General features: G+C 41.8%; 2 protein-coding genes across 4 annotated transcripts; one reads left to right on the forward strand and one right to left on the reverse strand.

The window, feature by feature from the left end:
- Window positions 1-340: 340 nt before the first annotated feature.
- On the forward strand, window positions 341-5,688 carry LOC112217003 (DNA damage-regulated autophagy modulator protein 1). 3 transcript variants are annotated; one of them, XM_024377212.2, is made up of 7 exons: window positions 341-560; window positions 2,663-2,730; window positions 3,084-3,226; window positions 3,306-3,483; window positions 3,584-3,621; window positions 5,319-5,411; window positions 5,498-5,688. In XM_024377212.2, the coding sequence occupies exons 1-7, from the start codon at window positions 547-549 to the stop codon at window positions 5,534-5,536; spliced, it is 573 nt and encodes a 190-aa protein (XP_024232980.1). In that variant the 5' UTR covers window positions 341-546; the 3' UTR covers window positions 5,537-5,688. The 3 variants fall into 3 exon arrangements, with proteins under 3 accessions (XP_024232980.1, XP_024232979.1, XP_024232978.1); XM_024377210.2 differs by lacking the exon at window positions 341-560 and adding an exon at window positions 857-1,140; XM_024377211.2 differs by lacking the exons at window positions 341-560; window positions 5,319-5,411 and adding an exon at window positions 856-1,140.
- A 1,580-nt stretch (window positions 5,689-7,268) lies between these two features.
- On the reverse strand, window positions 7,269-11,290 carry washc3 (WASH complex subunit 3). Its single transcript, XM_024377214.2, has 6 exons — window positions 11,098-11,290; window positions 10,724-10,888; window positions 10,432-10,578; window positions 8,969-9,067; window positions 8,815-8,879; window positions 7,269-8,659 (listed from the first exon to the last, which is right to left on the reverse strand). The coding sequence occupies exons 1-6, from the start codon at window positions 11,146-11,148 to the stop codon at window positions 8,563-8,565; spliced, it is 624 nt and encodes a 207-aa protein (XP_024232982.2). The 5' UTR covers window positions 11,149-11,290; the 3' UTR covers window positions 7,269-8,562.
- Window positions 11,291-16,754: the final 5,464 nt, after the last annotated feature.

The raw sequence follows: 16,754 nt of genomic DNA on the forward strand, positions 1-16,754 counted from the left end.
ATATGAGTTCTGTTATACTCACAGACATCATTCAAACAGTTTTAGAAACTGCAGAGTGTTCTATCCAAATATACTAATAATATGCATATATTAGCAACTGGGACTGAGTAGCAGGCAGTTTACTCTGGGCTCCTCTGGGCACCTTATTCATCCAAGCTACTCAATACTGCCCCCAGCCATAAGAAGTTAATGCAAAGCCTTATCAGAAATGTCCAACATGCTAACTGGTTGTAATTACACACGTCGAAATTGCACAGTTGCTAGTTCCGACTAGGAGGTGAACATGGCATAAACACAGGCAGAAATCCTAGACAACAAAAAAAAACTGCTTCAGTCTGCTTTACACTGTCAAGGAATTCACCTTTCAGCAGGACAAATCTATACTGGAGTTGCTTTACCAGGAAGACAGTGAATGTTCCCGAGTGGCCAAATGACAGTTTTGACATTAATCTGCTTGAAAATCTATGGCAAGATTTAAACTGCTGTTTAGTCATGATTCCCAACACCTTGACAGAGCTTGAAGAATTTTGAAAACAAGGGGCAAAAATGTCACAATGCAGGTTTGCAAAGCTCTTTAGAGACTTACTCAATAAGACACAGCTGTAATCGCTGCCAAATGTATTTCTAACATGTATTGACTCAGGGGGTGAATAGTTATCGAATATATATAATATAATAGATGTAATAGAAATATAATATGAGTGTTTTAATTTTCATTAATTACGTTTATTTTTTGAAAAATGTCTTCCAATTTAACATTAGAGTATTTTGTGTAGATCATTGAGAGAGAGAAAAAACTAACAATTCAATGAATTTCAATCCCACTGTGTAACGCAACAAAATGCGGAAAAAATACAAGCGGGTGAATATTTATGATACCCACTCTGGTATGCAGTGTTGTTTTCTGTCACATGCGGAAATGATCGGAAGAGTTTCTATGTCTTTATAAATTGCACTCAAGGTCGGTCTGTCTGTGTTGTAACTTTTCCTTATTGTTGACAATATGTTTTGGTTCATGGACATGAAGGGAATGTGCTTTTTACCAGTTTTCTTGGTCATCTGGTCATCCAGCACGTTTATTGTCTCCTACATAATTGCATTGTTCGAGCATGATTTGGGTTTCATCTTACCCTATATAAGGTAAGTAAGAATTTAGAACAAGAAGATTATAGGCTATTATTTATCAGTTGCCTAATAGTTTTTATTTTCCACGAACTGCCTTTCTTTATCAAACCGTTAATAAGATTACACATGTAGTGGAGGGATAGGCCTGCGCCTTATCAATTACGTAGTACAATATACAAATCGTGTACAAAGTAGCCTATACAAACGCAAAGCAAGTGAAATGTATTCACAGCCTAGTTTCAACAGAATCTCATTTGTCAGGCATCAAGAGCGCTCAGCTCTCAACTGGGTACCAGTACATGCTAATCAATGCAACAATGGGTATGCAACCCAAGTAGGCTGGTCGACTTCGATGTCTTGGTTGAATATTGACGATGCGCAATTCAATCATCATGCTTTGTTTGAATAAACATGTCTAAAGGCTTCCCAGTTAAACATTGACCGCAAGGATTGCATCACAATGATTTGTCTCAATCGGCTGGACATTTGTTAAGCAAACTCTGCCGTCACATATCGGTCATTGTACAGTAGCCTACTGCTAGTTTATAAAGTTTCTTGCTAGGTGCGCAATGAATTGGGGGAACTCAGACCTCAAAAAGTCTCCTGATGTGGATTAACATTGTTGTGGACTTAGAACATCCCATTTGTTCTGTTTTTCTGTTAAATGGTGTGCTTTTGAGAGTGAAAACCTGAAAATCTGTAGGAAAATATATAGAAAACAGAATTGTTCCTTTCCTTCGCTGGGAGGGCCGTTTGGGAAATTTGGGGCAACATTACAGTATACCCACTTTTCCAGGCACCATAACACCACCGGTTACATACAATGTGATACAATTTCCCTTAATAATTACAGCTTTTTGTTGAGTGCTAATAAAAACATATTTCCATTACACACACTGATTTAAATAATAAAGAAGTCAAATCAAATGTTATTTGTCACATGCTTCGTAAACAACAGATGTAGATGAACTGTATAAGTGAAACATGTATCACATTGTAGCCAGTGATGTAGTGATGCCTAGAGAAATGGGTATACGGTGTATAGCCTCCACTACACCACCGACTGTAGCGACAAAAATAAATCAGTTTGGTTTTCCCCAGTTCAGACCACTACTTGGCTGCCACCCACAGTCATTGGCTGCTACCCAGGTCCTAGCGCCTAGAACCCTAGAGGGCGTAGTTCTTCCTGATGTCGTATAACAAACAACTTCAAATGAATAATAACACAATCTTGTGCCTGTTGGGCTACCCAGGTCCCAGCTGTGTAGCCAACTGCGTCAGAGGCCTGTGAACTACTTACTAGCCAGTGTGTTTCCTTACTTGACTTTTAAAGGGGACAAGCTCTTACACTAAAAGGTCATTGTCAACATGTTCACAATTTCACAGTATTATTCCAACCTCATAGTGTGGAAATATAAAGCACAGAAAAAAAACAAGTTTTGGACTGCACTGGGCCTTAAACATATCAACAGTTTTAAAATGCCCTCTAGACACTGCAGAATTACACCCATTAAACCTGAACTCTTCTTTTCTTTAGTGAAATTGGGGCTGAACCCCCAGAGAGTTGTATCTTTGGCTTGATGACGGTCATCACTGCATTTGCAGGTGAGCACAGAAAGACACTAAACCCATGAAAGGCCTTTTGTTTTTGTCTGAGCTTAAGCAACCTCATGGGTTTTTCCAGTTCAGCAACTATGCCAAAGGCTTTAGTAACACTTCACATTTTTTTGAAAATGAAAGTAGAAATGCATGGTAACAAAAGGTTGGGATCAATGGTATAATATCATTTTACTGAGTATTACATATAAGTTCCCTATGTTTTAAAGTGCAAATTAAATAAATACATAAATATTGCATGTTTTACATGGCCCTACAGTAACCTGTGAGCAAATACTGTCTAAATGTGACATTATAAAATAAAAACATTCACTCCATGTGTCATACCAAATCCTCTACAGGTATGGCCACCATGTATACCAGATACAAGTTTCTGGAGAAGCTCAATGAGACAGCAGGTGGTGTACCCCCAGCACTGAACCAGGGTGCTTTCTGGATTGGAATGCTTTCTTGTTTGGGGATGTGTTTTGTCGCTACTTTCCAGGTAGGTTGCCACCTCTTAAGTGAGAAGATGGAGTGTCATATTCAATACATGATCTCTCTGGTGTGTTCTTTTACCCCAGGAAACAACAATTATTCAAGTTCATGATGCAGGTGCAATACTCTTCTTCGTTTCTGGTGTGTTGTACACCATCCTCCAGTCCATTATATCCTATAAGGCCTTCCCCTATGGATGTTCCTTGGCCTTGTGTCGTGTGCGCACAGGAATGGCAACCATGGCCTTCCTGGCAGTCCCCCCCAGTATCCTTGAAAACAATAGTAATCCATTGTGTTTAAATTATTTTAATCATGAATGATCATTGTTTTATCAAATAAAAGGTCTCCTTCATTTTTCAACCAGCTATTATCTGTGCCTTACTGCATAGAACTGAAGACAAGGTACAGTATGAGCACATCTTTACCAAGAACACAACTCACACAAACAACAAAGATGGACAACATTCTGGATCCATATACAGTTGAATTTGGAAGTTTGCATACAATTAGGTTGGAGTCATTTAAACTAGTTTTTCAACCACTCCAACCACACAAGTAATTTGTCCAACAATTGTTTCCAGACAGATTATTTCACTTAAAATTCACTGTATCACAATTCCAGTTTGTCAGACGTTTACATAGACTAAGTAGACTGCATTTAAACAGCTTGGAAAATTCCAGAAAATTATGTCATGGCTTTAGAAGCTTCTGATAGGCCAATTGATATCATTTGAGTCAATTGGAGGTGTACCTGTGGATTTATTTCAAGGCCGACCTTCAAACTCAGTGCCTCTTTCCTTGATGGGAAGATCAAAAGACCTCAGAAGAAAAATTGTAGACCTCCACAAGTCTGGTTCATCCTTGGGAGCAATTTCCAAATGCCTGAAGGTACCACGTTCATCTGTACAAACAATAGTATGCAAGTATAAACACCATGGGACCACGCAGCCGTCATACCGCTCAGGAAGGAGATGCGTTCTATCTCCTAGAGATGAACGTGCTTTGGTGCGAAAACTGCAAATCAATCCCAGAACAACAGCAAATTACCTTGTGAAGATGCTGGAGGAATTGGGTACAAAAGTATCTATATCCACAGTAAAACGAGTCCTATACGACATAACCTGAAAGGCCGGTCGGCAAGGAAGAAGGCACTGCTCCAAAACCGCCATAAATAGCCAGACTACGGTTTGCAACTGCACATGGGGACAAAGATCATACTTTTTGAGGACAAAGATTGTACTTTTTGGAGAAATATCCTCTGGTCTGATGAAACAAAAATAGAACTGTTTGGCCATATTGACCATCATTATGTTTGGAGGAAAAAGGGGGAGAAGCACGGGGGTGGCAGCATCATGTTGTGGGGGTACTTTGCTGCAGGAGGGACTGGTGCACTTCACAAAAGAGATGGCATCATGAGGAGGAAAATTATGTGGATATATTGAAGCAACATCTCAAGACATCAGTCAGGAAGTTAAAGCTTGGTCGCAGATGGGTCTTCCAAATGGACAATGGCCCCAAGCATACTTCCAAAGTTGTGGCAAAATGGCTTAAGGACAACAAAGTCAAGGTATTGGAGTGGCCATCACAAAGCCCTGACCTCAATCCCATAGAAAATTTGTGGGCAGAACTGAAAAAGCGTGTGCGAGCAAGGAGGCCTACAAACCTGACTCAAGTTACACCAGCTCTGTCAGGAGGAATGGGACAAAATTCACCCAACTTATTGTGGGAAGCTTGTGGAAGGCTACCTGAAACGTTGACCCAAGTTAAACAATTTAAAAGGAAATGCTACCAAATACTAATTGAGCGTATGTAAACGTCTGACCCACTGGGAATGTGCTGAAAGAAATAAAAGCTGAAATAAATAATTCTCTCTACTATTATTCTGACATTTCACATTCTTAAAATAATGTGGTGATCCTAACTGACCTTAGACAGGGACTTTTTTACTAGGATTAAATGTCAGGAATTGTGAAAAACTGAGTTTAAATGTATTTGGCTAAGGTGTATGTAAAACTTCCGACTTCAACTGTAGGCTTCATAGGCCAGAGAAGCTATACGTGACAATATCAGTCTCTATCCGACCCTTCCTGTTATTACAGGACAATGTGTTCCATCTGGTGAGTGCTGTGAGTGAGTGGATCATGGTCTTCAGCTTCATCTTCTTCTTCTTCACCTACATCCATGACTTTAAAGTGAGTTTTCTGTCATTGTGGTGCGAATGATTGTCCTTTTCTTCTCCTTTATGAGTTATTCCTCTTTGTCTTGGTTTTTTTTACAGAAGTTTACTCTGAAGCTGAGAACAGAGTTTGTTTCCTGACAAAGCAGAGATGTTCCATCGGGTGTAAGTCCGGGCTCTGGCTGGGCCACTCAAGGACATTCAGAGGCTTGTCCCGAAGCCACTCCTGCGTTGTCTTGTCTGTGTGCTTAGGGTCGTTGTCCTGTTCGAAGGTGAACCTTCACCCCAGTCTGCGATTCTGAGTGCTCTGGAGCAGGTTTTCATCAAGGATTTCTATGCATCTTTCCCTAGATCCTGACTAGTCTCCCAGTCCCTGCCACTGAAAAACATCCCCACAGCATGATGCTGCTACCACCATGCTTCATTGTATTCCTCCAAACGAGATTCTTGGCATTCAGCCCAAATAGTTCAATGTTTGTTACTTCTGACCAGAGAATCTTGTTTCTTATTATCTGAGAGTCCTTTAGCTGCCTTTGGGCAAACTCCAAGCAGGCTGCCTTTTTCTGAGGAGTGGCTTCTATCTGGCCACTCTACCATAAAGGCCTGATTTGTGGAGTGCTGCAGAAATGGTTGTCATTCTGGAAGGTTCTCCCATCTCCAAAGAGGAACTCTGGAGCTCTGACAGAGTAACCATCAAGTTTTTGGTTACCTTCCTGACCAAGGCCCTTCTCCCCCGATTGCTCAGTTTGGCCGGGTGGCCAGCTCTAGGAAGAGTCTTGGTGGTTCCAAACTTCTTCCATTTAAGAATGATGGTGGTCAATGTGTTCTTGGGGACCTTCAATGCTGCAGAAATGTTTTGGTACCCTTCCCCAGGTCTGTGCTTCAACACAAACCTGTCTCAGAGCCCTACAGACAATTGCTTTGATCTCATGACTTGGTTTTTGCTCTGACATTCACTGTCAACTATATAGACAGGTGTGTGCCTTTCCAAATCATATCCAATCAATTGAATTTACCACAGGTGGACTCCGATCAGTTCTAAAACCATCTCAAAGACGATCAATGGAAACAGGATCCACCAGAGCTCAACTTCAAGTCTCATAACAAAGGATCTGAATACTTATTTAAGTAAGGTATTTTTATTTTTTTTAAAGTGTTTTTGCTTTGTCATTATGGGGTATTATGTGTAGATTGATGAGGAAAATATCAATTTTAGAATAAGGCTGTAACGTAACAAAATGTTGAAAAAAGGGAAGTTGGGAATACTTTCCAAATGAACTGTATGAGACTTGATTAATACTGTATCCATTGCAACATAACCTAAGTCTTAACGGTTAACCACAAAACAAAACACATCCTGTGAACAGCAATTCTAGAATTTGTTGGGTTAATGAAAGACTCATCCAGGTGGTAAAGGTCAGTATTGAACAAGAAAATCACAAGATCAAGTTAAGAAAATGAATTTCACGCATCACTAGTTTATGGATAGAGGCTGTGTGTACATTTACCTACTCCAAGGTTAATTGTTTTAGATTAGAATGTAAATATTTTTCTAGTTAGGTATTTTGCTTAAGAAAAACTATTGTTTCTCAGGGTATTGAGGCATATCTATGGTATACCATTTTAATAAAGTAACTCAGAATACATACAGGGCTACTGTATGTGTGAAGTATTTCTATGTTCCCAACAACAACAAAAAAAACTGTTTGAATAAAATTATGCCCACATATCTTTAGGTAAAATGTGGTCTTTATTTTTACGGCTAAACTGCATAAACACTCAGATCTCAATGCTGCTTGCCTTGCGCTTGTGAACAACGTGCTTTCCAATCTTCTAACACCTCTCCATCTACCCACTTTCTTAATCAATTAAAAAAAATCCATCATTGCAGTGTTCTACCCAGAGACAACTACAAACAATGTGAAGATGAATTGGATCTCTGAGCATTTGTTTGGATGAGAGATGTTGTATAAAACTCTTGACTTAACGGCATAATGCAGAGGGAATCAAGGGCCTGAAAGCCTTGCTAACATGGTTAGTCACACAGTTAAATCTGGGATTAAGATGCACCATTTTAAAAGATTGAGGTGAATTCACACTAGGTACTACTGTTAATTTGGCCTTACACAGTACCATTGCTCACAAGTAGTGGTGTTCTTTCCATTATATATTTACCCAAAAGTGCAATTTTCTTAATTTATCCTTCACATTGTTCACTCCAGGAACATTTACATTTCAACAGCGTAATGTCTCAATTAAAAACTAATAATCGGCCAGAGAACAGTCCTCAACATTTCTGCTTGACATCCTTCATACAGCAGTTGTAGTATAAAATAGTACCCATCAAATGTTATCACAAACATTATTATGGACATGAGATACAACTTATCACCCTCTCACAAGTGTAACATGCAGACATCACTGTCAAAATAATATAACAAATGTCACTAAAGCACAATTACATTTTTGTCTTTTAGCAGACACTCTTATCCAGAGCGACTTACAGGAGCAATAAGTGCTTTGCTCAAGGGCACAGACAGATGTTTCACCTAGTTGGCTCTGGGATTCCAACCAGCAACATTCCGGTTACTGGCCCAACGCCCTTTACCGCCGGACTACCTGCCGCCCCACAATCTCTTTCAAAGGCATTGGAATGTTCACATGATACTGACATGGGGCAGAGGCATGTTTGCCCAGTGCAATCTTAAGAAAATAATGGTCAATTACTAATCGATTATCTGGTTAGTACTTTCCATGGTTGTCATTCCATCGGTTTTACTGCTAAACTATGTAAATAAAGACACACCATGTCCATGACCAATCAAATGTTTCAGGAGAAGAAATGGAAACAAAAATACAACATTCACAAGATCAGTGGCTGACCTGGACATAGACATTATCAGCTCTTTCTCGTTGACATTCACTCAATCTACAATGCGATTTCAGCTACTTAACAATCTGCCTGTTTTTGTAAGTCCCATGCATCCCTGCAGATCCCTTCCACAGAAGTGGGACTTTCTGTCTGGTAGCACTGTAGTTCTGCCTGTCAAGCACACACTGGCATCTAGTCCTTCTGTGCCCCTGCAGCAGCACAGTGGAAAAGGCCCGGAGCACAGGTGACAGGGAAGGAAGTTCCCTATAGGCAGCTTCATGGCTAAGACAGCAGATCAATCGCTGAAAGATGACTCACTGCCATCGTCGCTGTCATCATCGTGATCCAGTGTTTTCTTTTTGACGGCATCAGGCACAGGTGCATCTGGTGTGCTGCATACAGAAACATGTAGGAATCACCATTGTTACTTAAAATAAATGTAGAACCACCATTTTATGACATTCAGATGTGGGTATGAAACAAAACGTATTGGATTACGAGGTATGAGAATACAGATATTACTAAGACGTAATGTAAGCACACTCACTCAAGCAGGTTGGGATCCAAACCTTCCTGGACCATTTTATTCTTTATTGCCATAACCGGAACACCCTGTTTTTGAATAGTTTTCTAAATTACAGATTTCATTGAACAGATTTCACATTTCTACAGAATATGACAATGTATAGAGAGAGACCTACCACTTGCACCATCTTGAGATATCTGGCATAGCGTGGATCCTTGGCCACAGTCATCCAACTGTCTCCTGCTGCTCTTGGTTCTGTTATGTTTGGAGAAGCCTACAATAGAGTCAATACTGCAATTCAGTATTTCCATCGTGCACAAATACACCAAGTCTTTAAGTTATTGTTCCATCAAAATGGATATGTTGAAATCCCAGGAGGTTGATGGCACCTTAATTGGGGAGGACAGGCTTAATACTTTGTGAAAGCACCTTTGGCAGCAATTACAGCTGTGAGTCGTCTTCAATGTCTGTCAGCTTTGCACTTCTGGATTTTAGGATTTTCTCTCTTGCAGATTTTCTCAAGCTCTGTTAAGTTAGATAGGGAACAGCAATCTTCAAGTCTTTCCACAGATTTAATGGTATCCAAGTCTGGTCTATGGCTGGGCCACTCAAGCACTTTGACTGTATGCCTTGGGTCATTGCCCTATTGGAACATAAATCATTGCCCCAGTCTAAGGTAGTTTGCAGGTTCTCATCAAGGATTTGCCTATATTTGGCTCCATTCATTGTTCCCTCTATCCTAACCAGTCTCCCTGCCACTGAAAAGCATCCCCATAGCATGATGCTGCCACCACCATGCTTCACAGTAGGGATGGTGTTAGACGGGTGATGAGCTGTGCCAGGTTCTCTCCCGGCATAGCGCTTTGCATTCAGGCCAAAAGAGTTATATTTTTGTCTCAGATCACATAATCTTTTGTCTTATGAGCTCAGTCTTTCATGTGCCTTTTTGCAAACACCAGGCGTGCAGTCATGTGCCTTTTTCTCAGGAGTGGCTTCCGTCTGGTCCCTCTCCCATAAAGCCCAGATTGGTAAAGTGCTTTAGAGACTGTTGTCCTTCTGACAAGTTCTCCCATCTCAGCCAAGGAACTATGTAGTTCTGTCAGAGTGGTCATTTGGGTCTTGTGACATCCCTGGCAGAGTCTGGGTAGTTCCATATTTTTTCAATTTCCCAATTTTGGAGACCACTGTACTCTTGAAAACTTTCAACACTAGTTTATACCCTTCCCCAGATATATGCCTCATCACAATTATATCTTGGAGATATATGGACTTCATGGTATAGTTCCTGCTCTGACATGCACTGTCAAATGTTGGACCTTATATAGACAGGTGTTTCTTTATAAATCATGCCCAAACAATTGAATTGGCCACAGTTGTAGTGACATCTCAAGGATTGGATGCACCTGAGCTCAATTTGGAGTGTCATAGCAAAAGGGTGAGAATACTCATGTAAATGAGACATTTCTATATTTAATTTCCAATAAATTAGCAAACATTTCTAAAAACATGTTTTCACTTTGTCATTATGGGGTATTGTGTATAGATGCAGGATAAAATATATAATTAAAATCAAGGGTATGAGTACTTTCTGAAGGCACCATGTGTGTGTGTGTGTGTGGGGGGAATAGGGCGCGTTACCTCAGGAGGTGGCAATGGCACAGCCACAGCTATAGGGGTCTCTGGTTGACTTGGGACCACAACTGCGACTGGACCATTAACCTCTGTAGCTGGCCGCTGACCAACACCCTCCACCCTGACATCCTCCAAACCAGGAATAGAGGAGAGCTACATAGAACAAAATCAGGACGCACTGACATTATCATATTGGTATGCCCAGAGCAGCAAAGCACATAACAGTAGAACAACATCAAAGACAAGAGTAAAGTCATATTATTGTATACAAAACACATACAGAAGCTGGGTTACCTACCTTTGCTTCCAAAATGCTGAGGGTAGTTTCAATCTGCTGTATCCGAAGAGATATGCATGCAAGTTTCTCTTCGCAAACTGTCGAAAAACGATTGAGAAAGCGGACAGTGTGCACTATGAACTGGTTGAGATAGGCAACGACTCTCCTCTGTTGTATGGCTGGGACCTGTGACCATTATCATTCAGTATCATGGGAAAAATACAATGTTTATTTACTTACAGAGTTGGGGAGTTCAAAAACATTTACTACACATACTCGTTAGATACATTTACTTGATTACATTATTTGGCTTGTTTACAAAAAACGCTGACGCTATCATGGCTAATTTAGCTACAGTAGCCACCAAGATAACTTCGGCTACGGAAACCACTCACCTTGGTCAGATCTATTCCTGATCCCACAATCGGTAAACCGTCCTCGTCCATGTTTTTATCGTTTTGGCAAACTATAGATTAACTCGCTATTACTTTGTTTAATAGTAATATCTTACTGAAAATCTGCAAAAGCGAGATCGACATTTTATTACACCTCATGTGACTTCACTATGACCCAAGTCTGACGTCACTATTCTTCTGCTCTTCCGGGTATATCAGCCAATGAGGTACTTAGTTTTCTACTTCTTTATTAGAAATCAAAATGAACCCAAGTCTGAAGGTGCATACCTCCATCTCCTGAACTGGAGGGTTAACAGTTCATTGCCACAAATGTAGTGTGTTCAATGCACCACAAGGAGGGAGTACAGTATAATGGTTAATACATGTGCAGTGTCTCAAAACAAGCCACAATTCTGTTGATCCAGGCAAGGAGGACTTAGTTACTGTGTAATATGGTTTGCAGAGATGATGAGTTAATGGATAAAGCCATCAACACAAATTATTTGACAACTTCATTTTGATGATGCCTCAGATGCTGTCGTCTTTTGGAGACAACCCACAATGTGAGTGCACGTGCATTGGATCATGCCTGATTACAGGACACAGGAAACCAAAAATGCTGTCCAACTTGACCTCAATCTGAACTCTACAACGATTCCAACCATTTGATTTGAAATGGATCCCTCTAACCTGACCCAAGAGCAAACTGAAGCCATAGTCCATGCCCAGCATTGCCCACCTGATCATAAAACAAATCTGAAAGCCCAGTCCATGCCAATTCAACCTAGTTCAACAGGCAGGAACAGTCTCTGCCCAGTTTCAAAAAAAATTGTTATGAAGAACTCAACAAAAAAATCTAAACTGACCTCCTGAGTCAGAACCTATCCAGAGAGTGTTGGGAGCAGATCACTTTTTAAACCAGCAGCATATTGATTTATACGGGACTGTAATTGCTTCAGTGTGCCCTGGATGACTCCCCCATAATTGAGGCCTGGCAGAGCCTCTTCCCTGGACATACTCTGAGCCAGGCAGCGGGCAGAGGAGTACCGCAACCCCCCCCCCACACACACACACCCTCCGCCAAGCAGTGAGCAGTGGATGGTTACCCCCTTACCCCCAAGCCACTCTATCATACCGTGAGGAGTGAACTGCTCTGTTAGAGCTTCCTGTGCTTGGCCCTCCTATGTTGAACATAATAAACAGCTCCCTATCCACCAGATGTGTACCAAACTCACGAAAAGTGGCAGTAATAAAGCCTCTGGTGAAAAAGACAAACGAGAAAATATAAAAAACTCTCGGCCTATATTGGATCTCCTATTCCACTCAAAAATGGTAGAAAAATCTGTAGCGCAGCAACTCACTGCCTTCCTGAAGACAATGTATAAAACGCTTCAGTCTGGTTTTAGACCTCATCATAGCACTGAGACTGCACTCGTGAAGGTGGTAAATAACCTTTTAATGGTGTCAGACCAAGGCTCTGCATCTGTCCTTGTGCTCCTAGACCTTAGTGCTGCTTTTGACACCATCGATCATGACATTCTTTTGTAGAGATTGGAAACACAAATTGGTCTACACAGACAAGTTCTGGCCTGGTTTAGATCTTATCTGTCGGAAAGATATCAGTTTGTCTCTGTGGATGGCTTGTCCTCTGACAAAGTAACTGTAAGTTTCAGTGTTCCTAAAGGTTCTGTTTTAGGACCACTATAGTTTACACTATATATTTTACCTCTTGGTGATGTTATTCGCAAACATAATGTTAACTTTCACTGCTATGCGGTCGATACACAGCTGTACATTTTGATGAAACATGGTGAAGCTCCAAAATTGCCATCTCTGGAAGCCTGTGTTTCAGACATAAGGAAGTGGATGGAGGCAAATGTTTTACTTTTAAACTCAGACAAAACAGAGATGCTAGTTCTAGGTCCCAAGAAACAAAGAGGTCTTCTGTTGGATCTGACAATTTATTTTGATGGTTGTACAGTCGTCTCAAATAAAACTGTGAAGGACCTCGGCGTTACTCTGGACCCTGATCTCTCTTTTGATGAACATATCGAGGCAATTTCAAGGACAGCTTTTTTCCATCTTCGTAACGTTGCAAAAATCAGAAAAAGTTCTGTCCAAAAATGATGCAGAAAAGTTAATCCATGCTTTTGTCACTTCTAGATTAGACTACTGCAATGCTCTACTTTCCGGCTACCCGGATAAAGCACTAAATAAACTTCAGTTAGTGCTAAACACGACTGCTAGAATCTTGACTAGAACCCAAAAATGTGATCATATTATTCCAGTGCTAGCCTCTCTACACTGGCTTTCTGTATAGGCTAAGGCTGATTTCTAGGTTTAACTACTAACCTACAAAGCCTTACACGGGCTTGCTCCTACCTATCTCTCAGACGTACGCTACGGTCACAAGACACAGGCCCCCTTATTGTCCCTAGAATTTCTAAGCAAACAGCTGGAGGCAGGGCTTTCTCCTATAGAGCTCCATTTTTATGGAATGGTCTGCCTATCCATGTGAGCGACGCAGACTCGGTCTCAACCTTTAAGTCTTTATTGAAGACTCATCTCTTCAGTAGGTCCTATGATTGAGTGTAGTCCGGACCAGGGGTGTGAAGGTGAACGGAAAAGCATTGGAGCAACGAACCGCCCTTGCTGTCACTGCCTAGCTGGTTCCCCTCTCTCCACCAGGATTCTCTGCCTCTAACCCTATTATGGGGACTGAGTCACTGGCTTACCGGTACTGTTCCATCCCTTCCCTAGGAGGGGTGCATCACTTAAGTGGGTTGAGTCACTGACGTGATCTTCCTGTCTGGGTTTGGCGCCCCCCTCGGGTTCGTGCCATGGGGGAGATCTTCGTGGGCTATACTCAGCCTTGTCTCAGGGTAGTAAGTTGGTGGTTTGAAGATACCCCTCTTGTGGTGTGGGGGCTGTGCTTTGGCAAAGTGGGTGGGGTTATATCATGCCTGGTTGGCCCTGTCCGGGGGTATTGTCGGACGAGGCCACAGTGTCTCCCGACCCCTCCTGTCTCAGCCTCCAGTATTTATGCTATCCGGTGTCCTGTGGGATTGAGGCTAGGGTCAGTCTGTTATTTCTGGAGTATTTCTCCTGTCTTATCCGGTGTCCTGTGGGAATTTAAGTGTGCTTCCTCTAATTCTCTCTCCCTCTCCCTCCCCTCCCGGAGGACCTGAGCCATGGGACCATGCCTCAGGACTACCTGGCCTGATGACTCCTGGCTTTCCCCAGTCCACCTGATTGTGCTGCTGCTCCAGCTTCAACTGTTCTGCCTGCGGCTATGGAACCCTGAACTGTTCACCGGACGTGCTACCTTGTCCCGGACCTGCTGTTTTCGACTCTCTCTCTCTACCGCACCTGCTGTCTATAACTCTGAATGCTCGGCTATGAAAAGCCAACTGACATTTACTCCTGAGGTGCTGACCTGTTGCATCCTCTACAACCACTGTGATTGTTATTGTTATTTGACCCTGCTGGTCATCTATGAACGTTTGAACATATTGGCCATGTACTGTTATATTCTCAACCCAGCACAGCCAGAAGAGGACTGGCCACCCCTCAGAGCCTGGTTCCTCTCTAGGTTTCTTCCTAGGTTCCTGCCTTTCTAGGGAGTTTTTCCTAGCCACCGTGCTTCTACATCTGCATTGCTTGCTGTTTGGGGTTTTAGGCTGGGTTTCTGTATAGCACTTTGTGACATCGGCTGATGTAAAAAGGGCGTTGGAAATACACAAACACGTTAACTCTGCTGACAGGGCTTTCTGCAGGAGGGAATACTTCTCTATAGGGATACTTACAGAATGAACAGGTTTCTTACTTAAAGGGGGTCCTCTGAGGGTGTAGTGTGGTGGGGCATAGAGAGCTTACAGTAATTAAAAAGCTATGTTTCTCAGGCTTTTTCCTACATCAAGTGCACTCGTTGAACTAATTATTATTATTTGCTTTGTTAACATGATTTCTGAATGTTTCTGAGTAGGGTTTCATAATTCCAGGAACTTTCAATAAATTCCTTGGTGTTTCCAGAAATCCTGGTTGTAGGATTGCGGACTTCCTGCTTATTCCCTCCTGACTCCATGAATCCTCCAACCAAAATTTTCAGAAAACCAGGGAATTTATTGAAAGTTCATGGAATTTTGCAACCCTCCTTCTGAGAACACGAGGCTATTTCTGAAAACATTCTCTTAGTAGAATCCAGCATGTTCATCAATCTGACATGGATAGTTAAACTATCATAGAACAGTATTTAAATTGGGATTTGATCATCAACAGGCACCATGGAATTTCCTGCCCACTTCACCGAAACATTTGTGACCCCTACATGTTGCTGCGGCAACGGCAAGTATCAAAACAAGCACCCCTCTCGCTCTGCTGCTCCATGACGCACCTTCATTTCTTCCATATGAACAGACATGGTATGGCACCGAAATATGATTTTGATACCCCATGCACAAGCATCAGCACCACACCCCTCTTTTTCATTTAAACCCACTTCATATCACTGAGTAGATTAAATACTGAGTTTAAAAAAAACATAATTACCCCCTCTCTCACACAATGAATAGCTTAGTTTGCTTAGTTCATATGAAGATGTTTGGGTTTAAATCACTGATCAGAAAAGTACAGCGTAACTCACAAGAGCCATCTCAAACTAATCAAGAGGGAATGGTTCACCCCAATTAAGATCAATGCTATGAAGGAGAAGAATGAAACAGGGTTGAGAGCACAGATTCTAACTGCTCTCTCCGCCCCCTGTGTGTCCTCGTGTGAACTTGAAATGCTTATCTTTCTCATATACTCATCTGTATGCTGGACCATTGTCTTTACCTCTAGCCTGGTTGTTTGGCAGGTCAGTCCAGACAGAGGATGCTGTCAACACCTCTTCCCTGTCCAGAATCCCTGTGAGTGAAAACAAGCCTTTTCCTGGTCAATGAGTTCAGGGGGCGGAAGAGAGAGAGAAAGAGAGAGAAAGATAAAGAGAGAGAGAAAGAGAGAGAAAGATAAAGAGAGAGAGAGACAGAGAGAGAGAGACAGAGGGAGAGCGAGAGCGAGAGAGAAGGGCAGACAGACAGAAAGAAAGAAAGGGAGAATAAGAGAGCTGGCAGAAGTACAACCCTGAGTGCTGCATATTGGAGTGGGCAGGAGAAGGAAATAAAGGGCAGTCTACTACTGCATTGGGGGATAATCAGACAAGAACAGGCCATCATCATAGCCATACCCCAGCAGTAATGATAATAGTCATATTTGTCACTCTTCATGGCAGTGGGACTTATAATCACCTGAGAAGATGGTTGCCAAATTAGATGAGTTTTTCATCAGAAAACACTGATTAATAGCGAGGTTTGTGTAAGTTTCTTGGAACCAGAGGAGTTTTATTTTGCATGCCCTGATTTGACAAGGTCTGCTCAAGCAGCTTTGTCTTTAATCAGGAGTGCATCATTGTTTACTATTATATGGTTACTCGTTACCATGATGCAATACACAGCAGGGAGTGAAAATGTGTATGGTACATTGTGCTTCTGTTTTGTGCCATCCAGCATGTTGGATGATAATGCCCCAATGTTCTGAACTGAAGAGAGAGACACTGAATTAAAGGTTATGACAATGCACCCAATCTGCTGGAGCTGTAGCTAAGCCAGGGGCAGGGAGGA

Source organism: Oncorhynchus tshawytscha, linkage group LG17 (assembly GCF_018296145.1).
Source record: "Oncorhynchus tshawytscha isolate Ot180627B linkage group LG17, Otsh_v2.0, whole genome shotgun sequence".
NCBI classification, from domain to species: Eukaryota; Metazoa; Chordata; class Actinopteri; order Salmoniformes; family Salmonidae; genus Oncorhynchus; species Oncorhynchus tshawytscha.

What these genes read in the sequence shown, in the direction of transcription:
- washc3 (XM_024377214.2), bottom strand. Translation starts at nt 11,148, where the DNA reads ATGGACGAGGACGGTTTACCGATTGTGGGATCAGGAATAGATCTGACC. An exon ending in CAGGAATAGATCTGACCAAG is followed by an intron (nt 10,889 to 11,097) that starts GTGAGTGGTTTC and finishes TAATGGTCACAG; the next exon opens with GTCCCAGCCATACAACAGAG. An exon ending in TTGGATCCCAACCTGCTTGA is followed by an intron (nt 8,660 to 8,814) that starts GTGAGTGTGCTT and finishes TTCTGTATGCAG; the next exon opens with CACACCAGATGCACCTGTGC.
- LOC112217003 (XM_024377210.2), top strand. Translation starts at nt 1,004, where the DNA reads ATGTTTTGGTTCATGGACATGAAGGGAATGTGCTTTTTACCAGTTTTC. An exon ending in TTCATCTTACCCTATATAAG is followed by an intron (nt 1,141 to 2,662) that starts GTAAGTAAGAAT and finishes TCTTTTCTTTAG; the next exon opens with TGAAATTGGGGCTGAACCCC. An exon ending in CTTCCTGGCAGTCCCCCCCA is followed by an intron (nt 3,484 to 3,583) that starts GTATCCTTGAAA and finishes TTTTTCAACCAG; the next exon opens with CTATTATCTGTGCCTTACTG.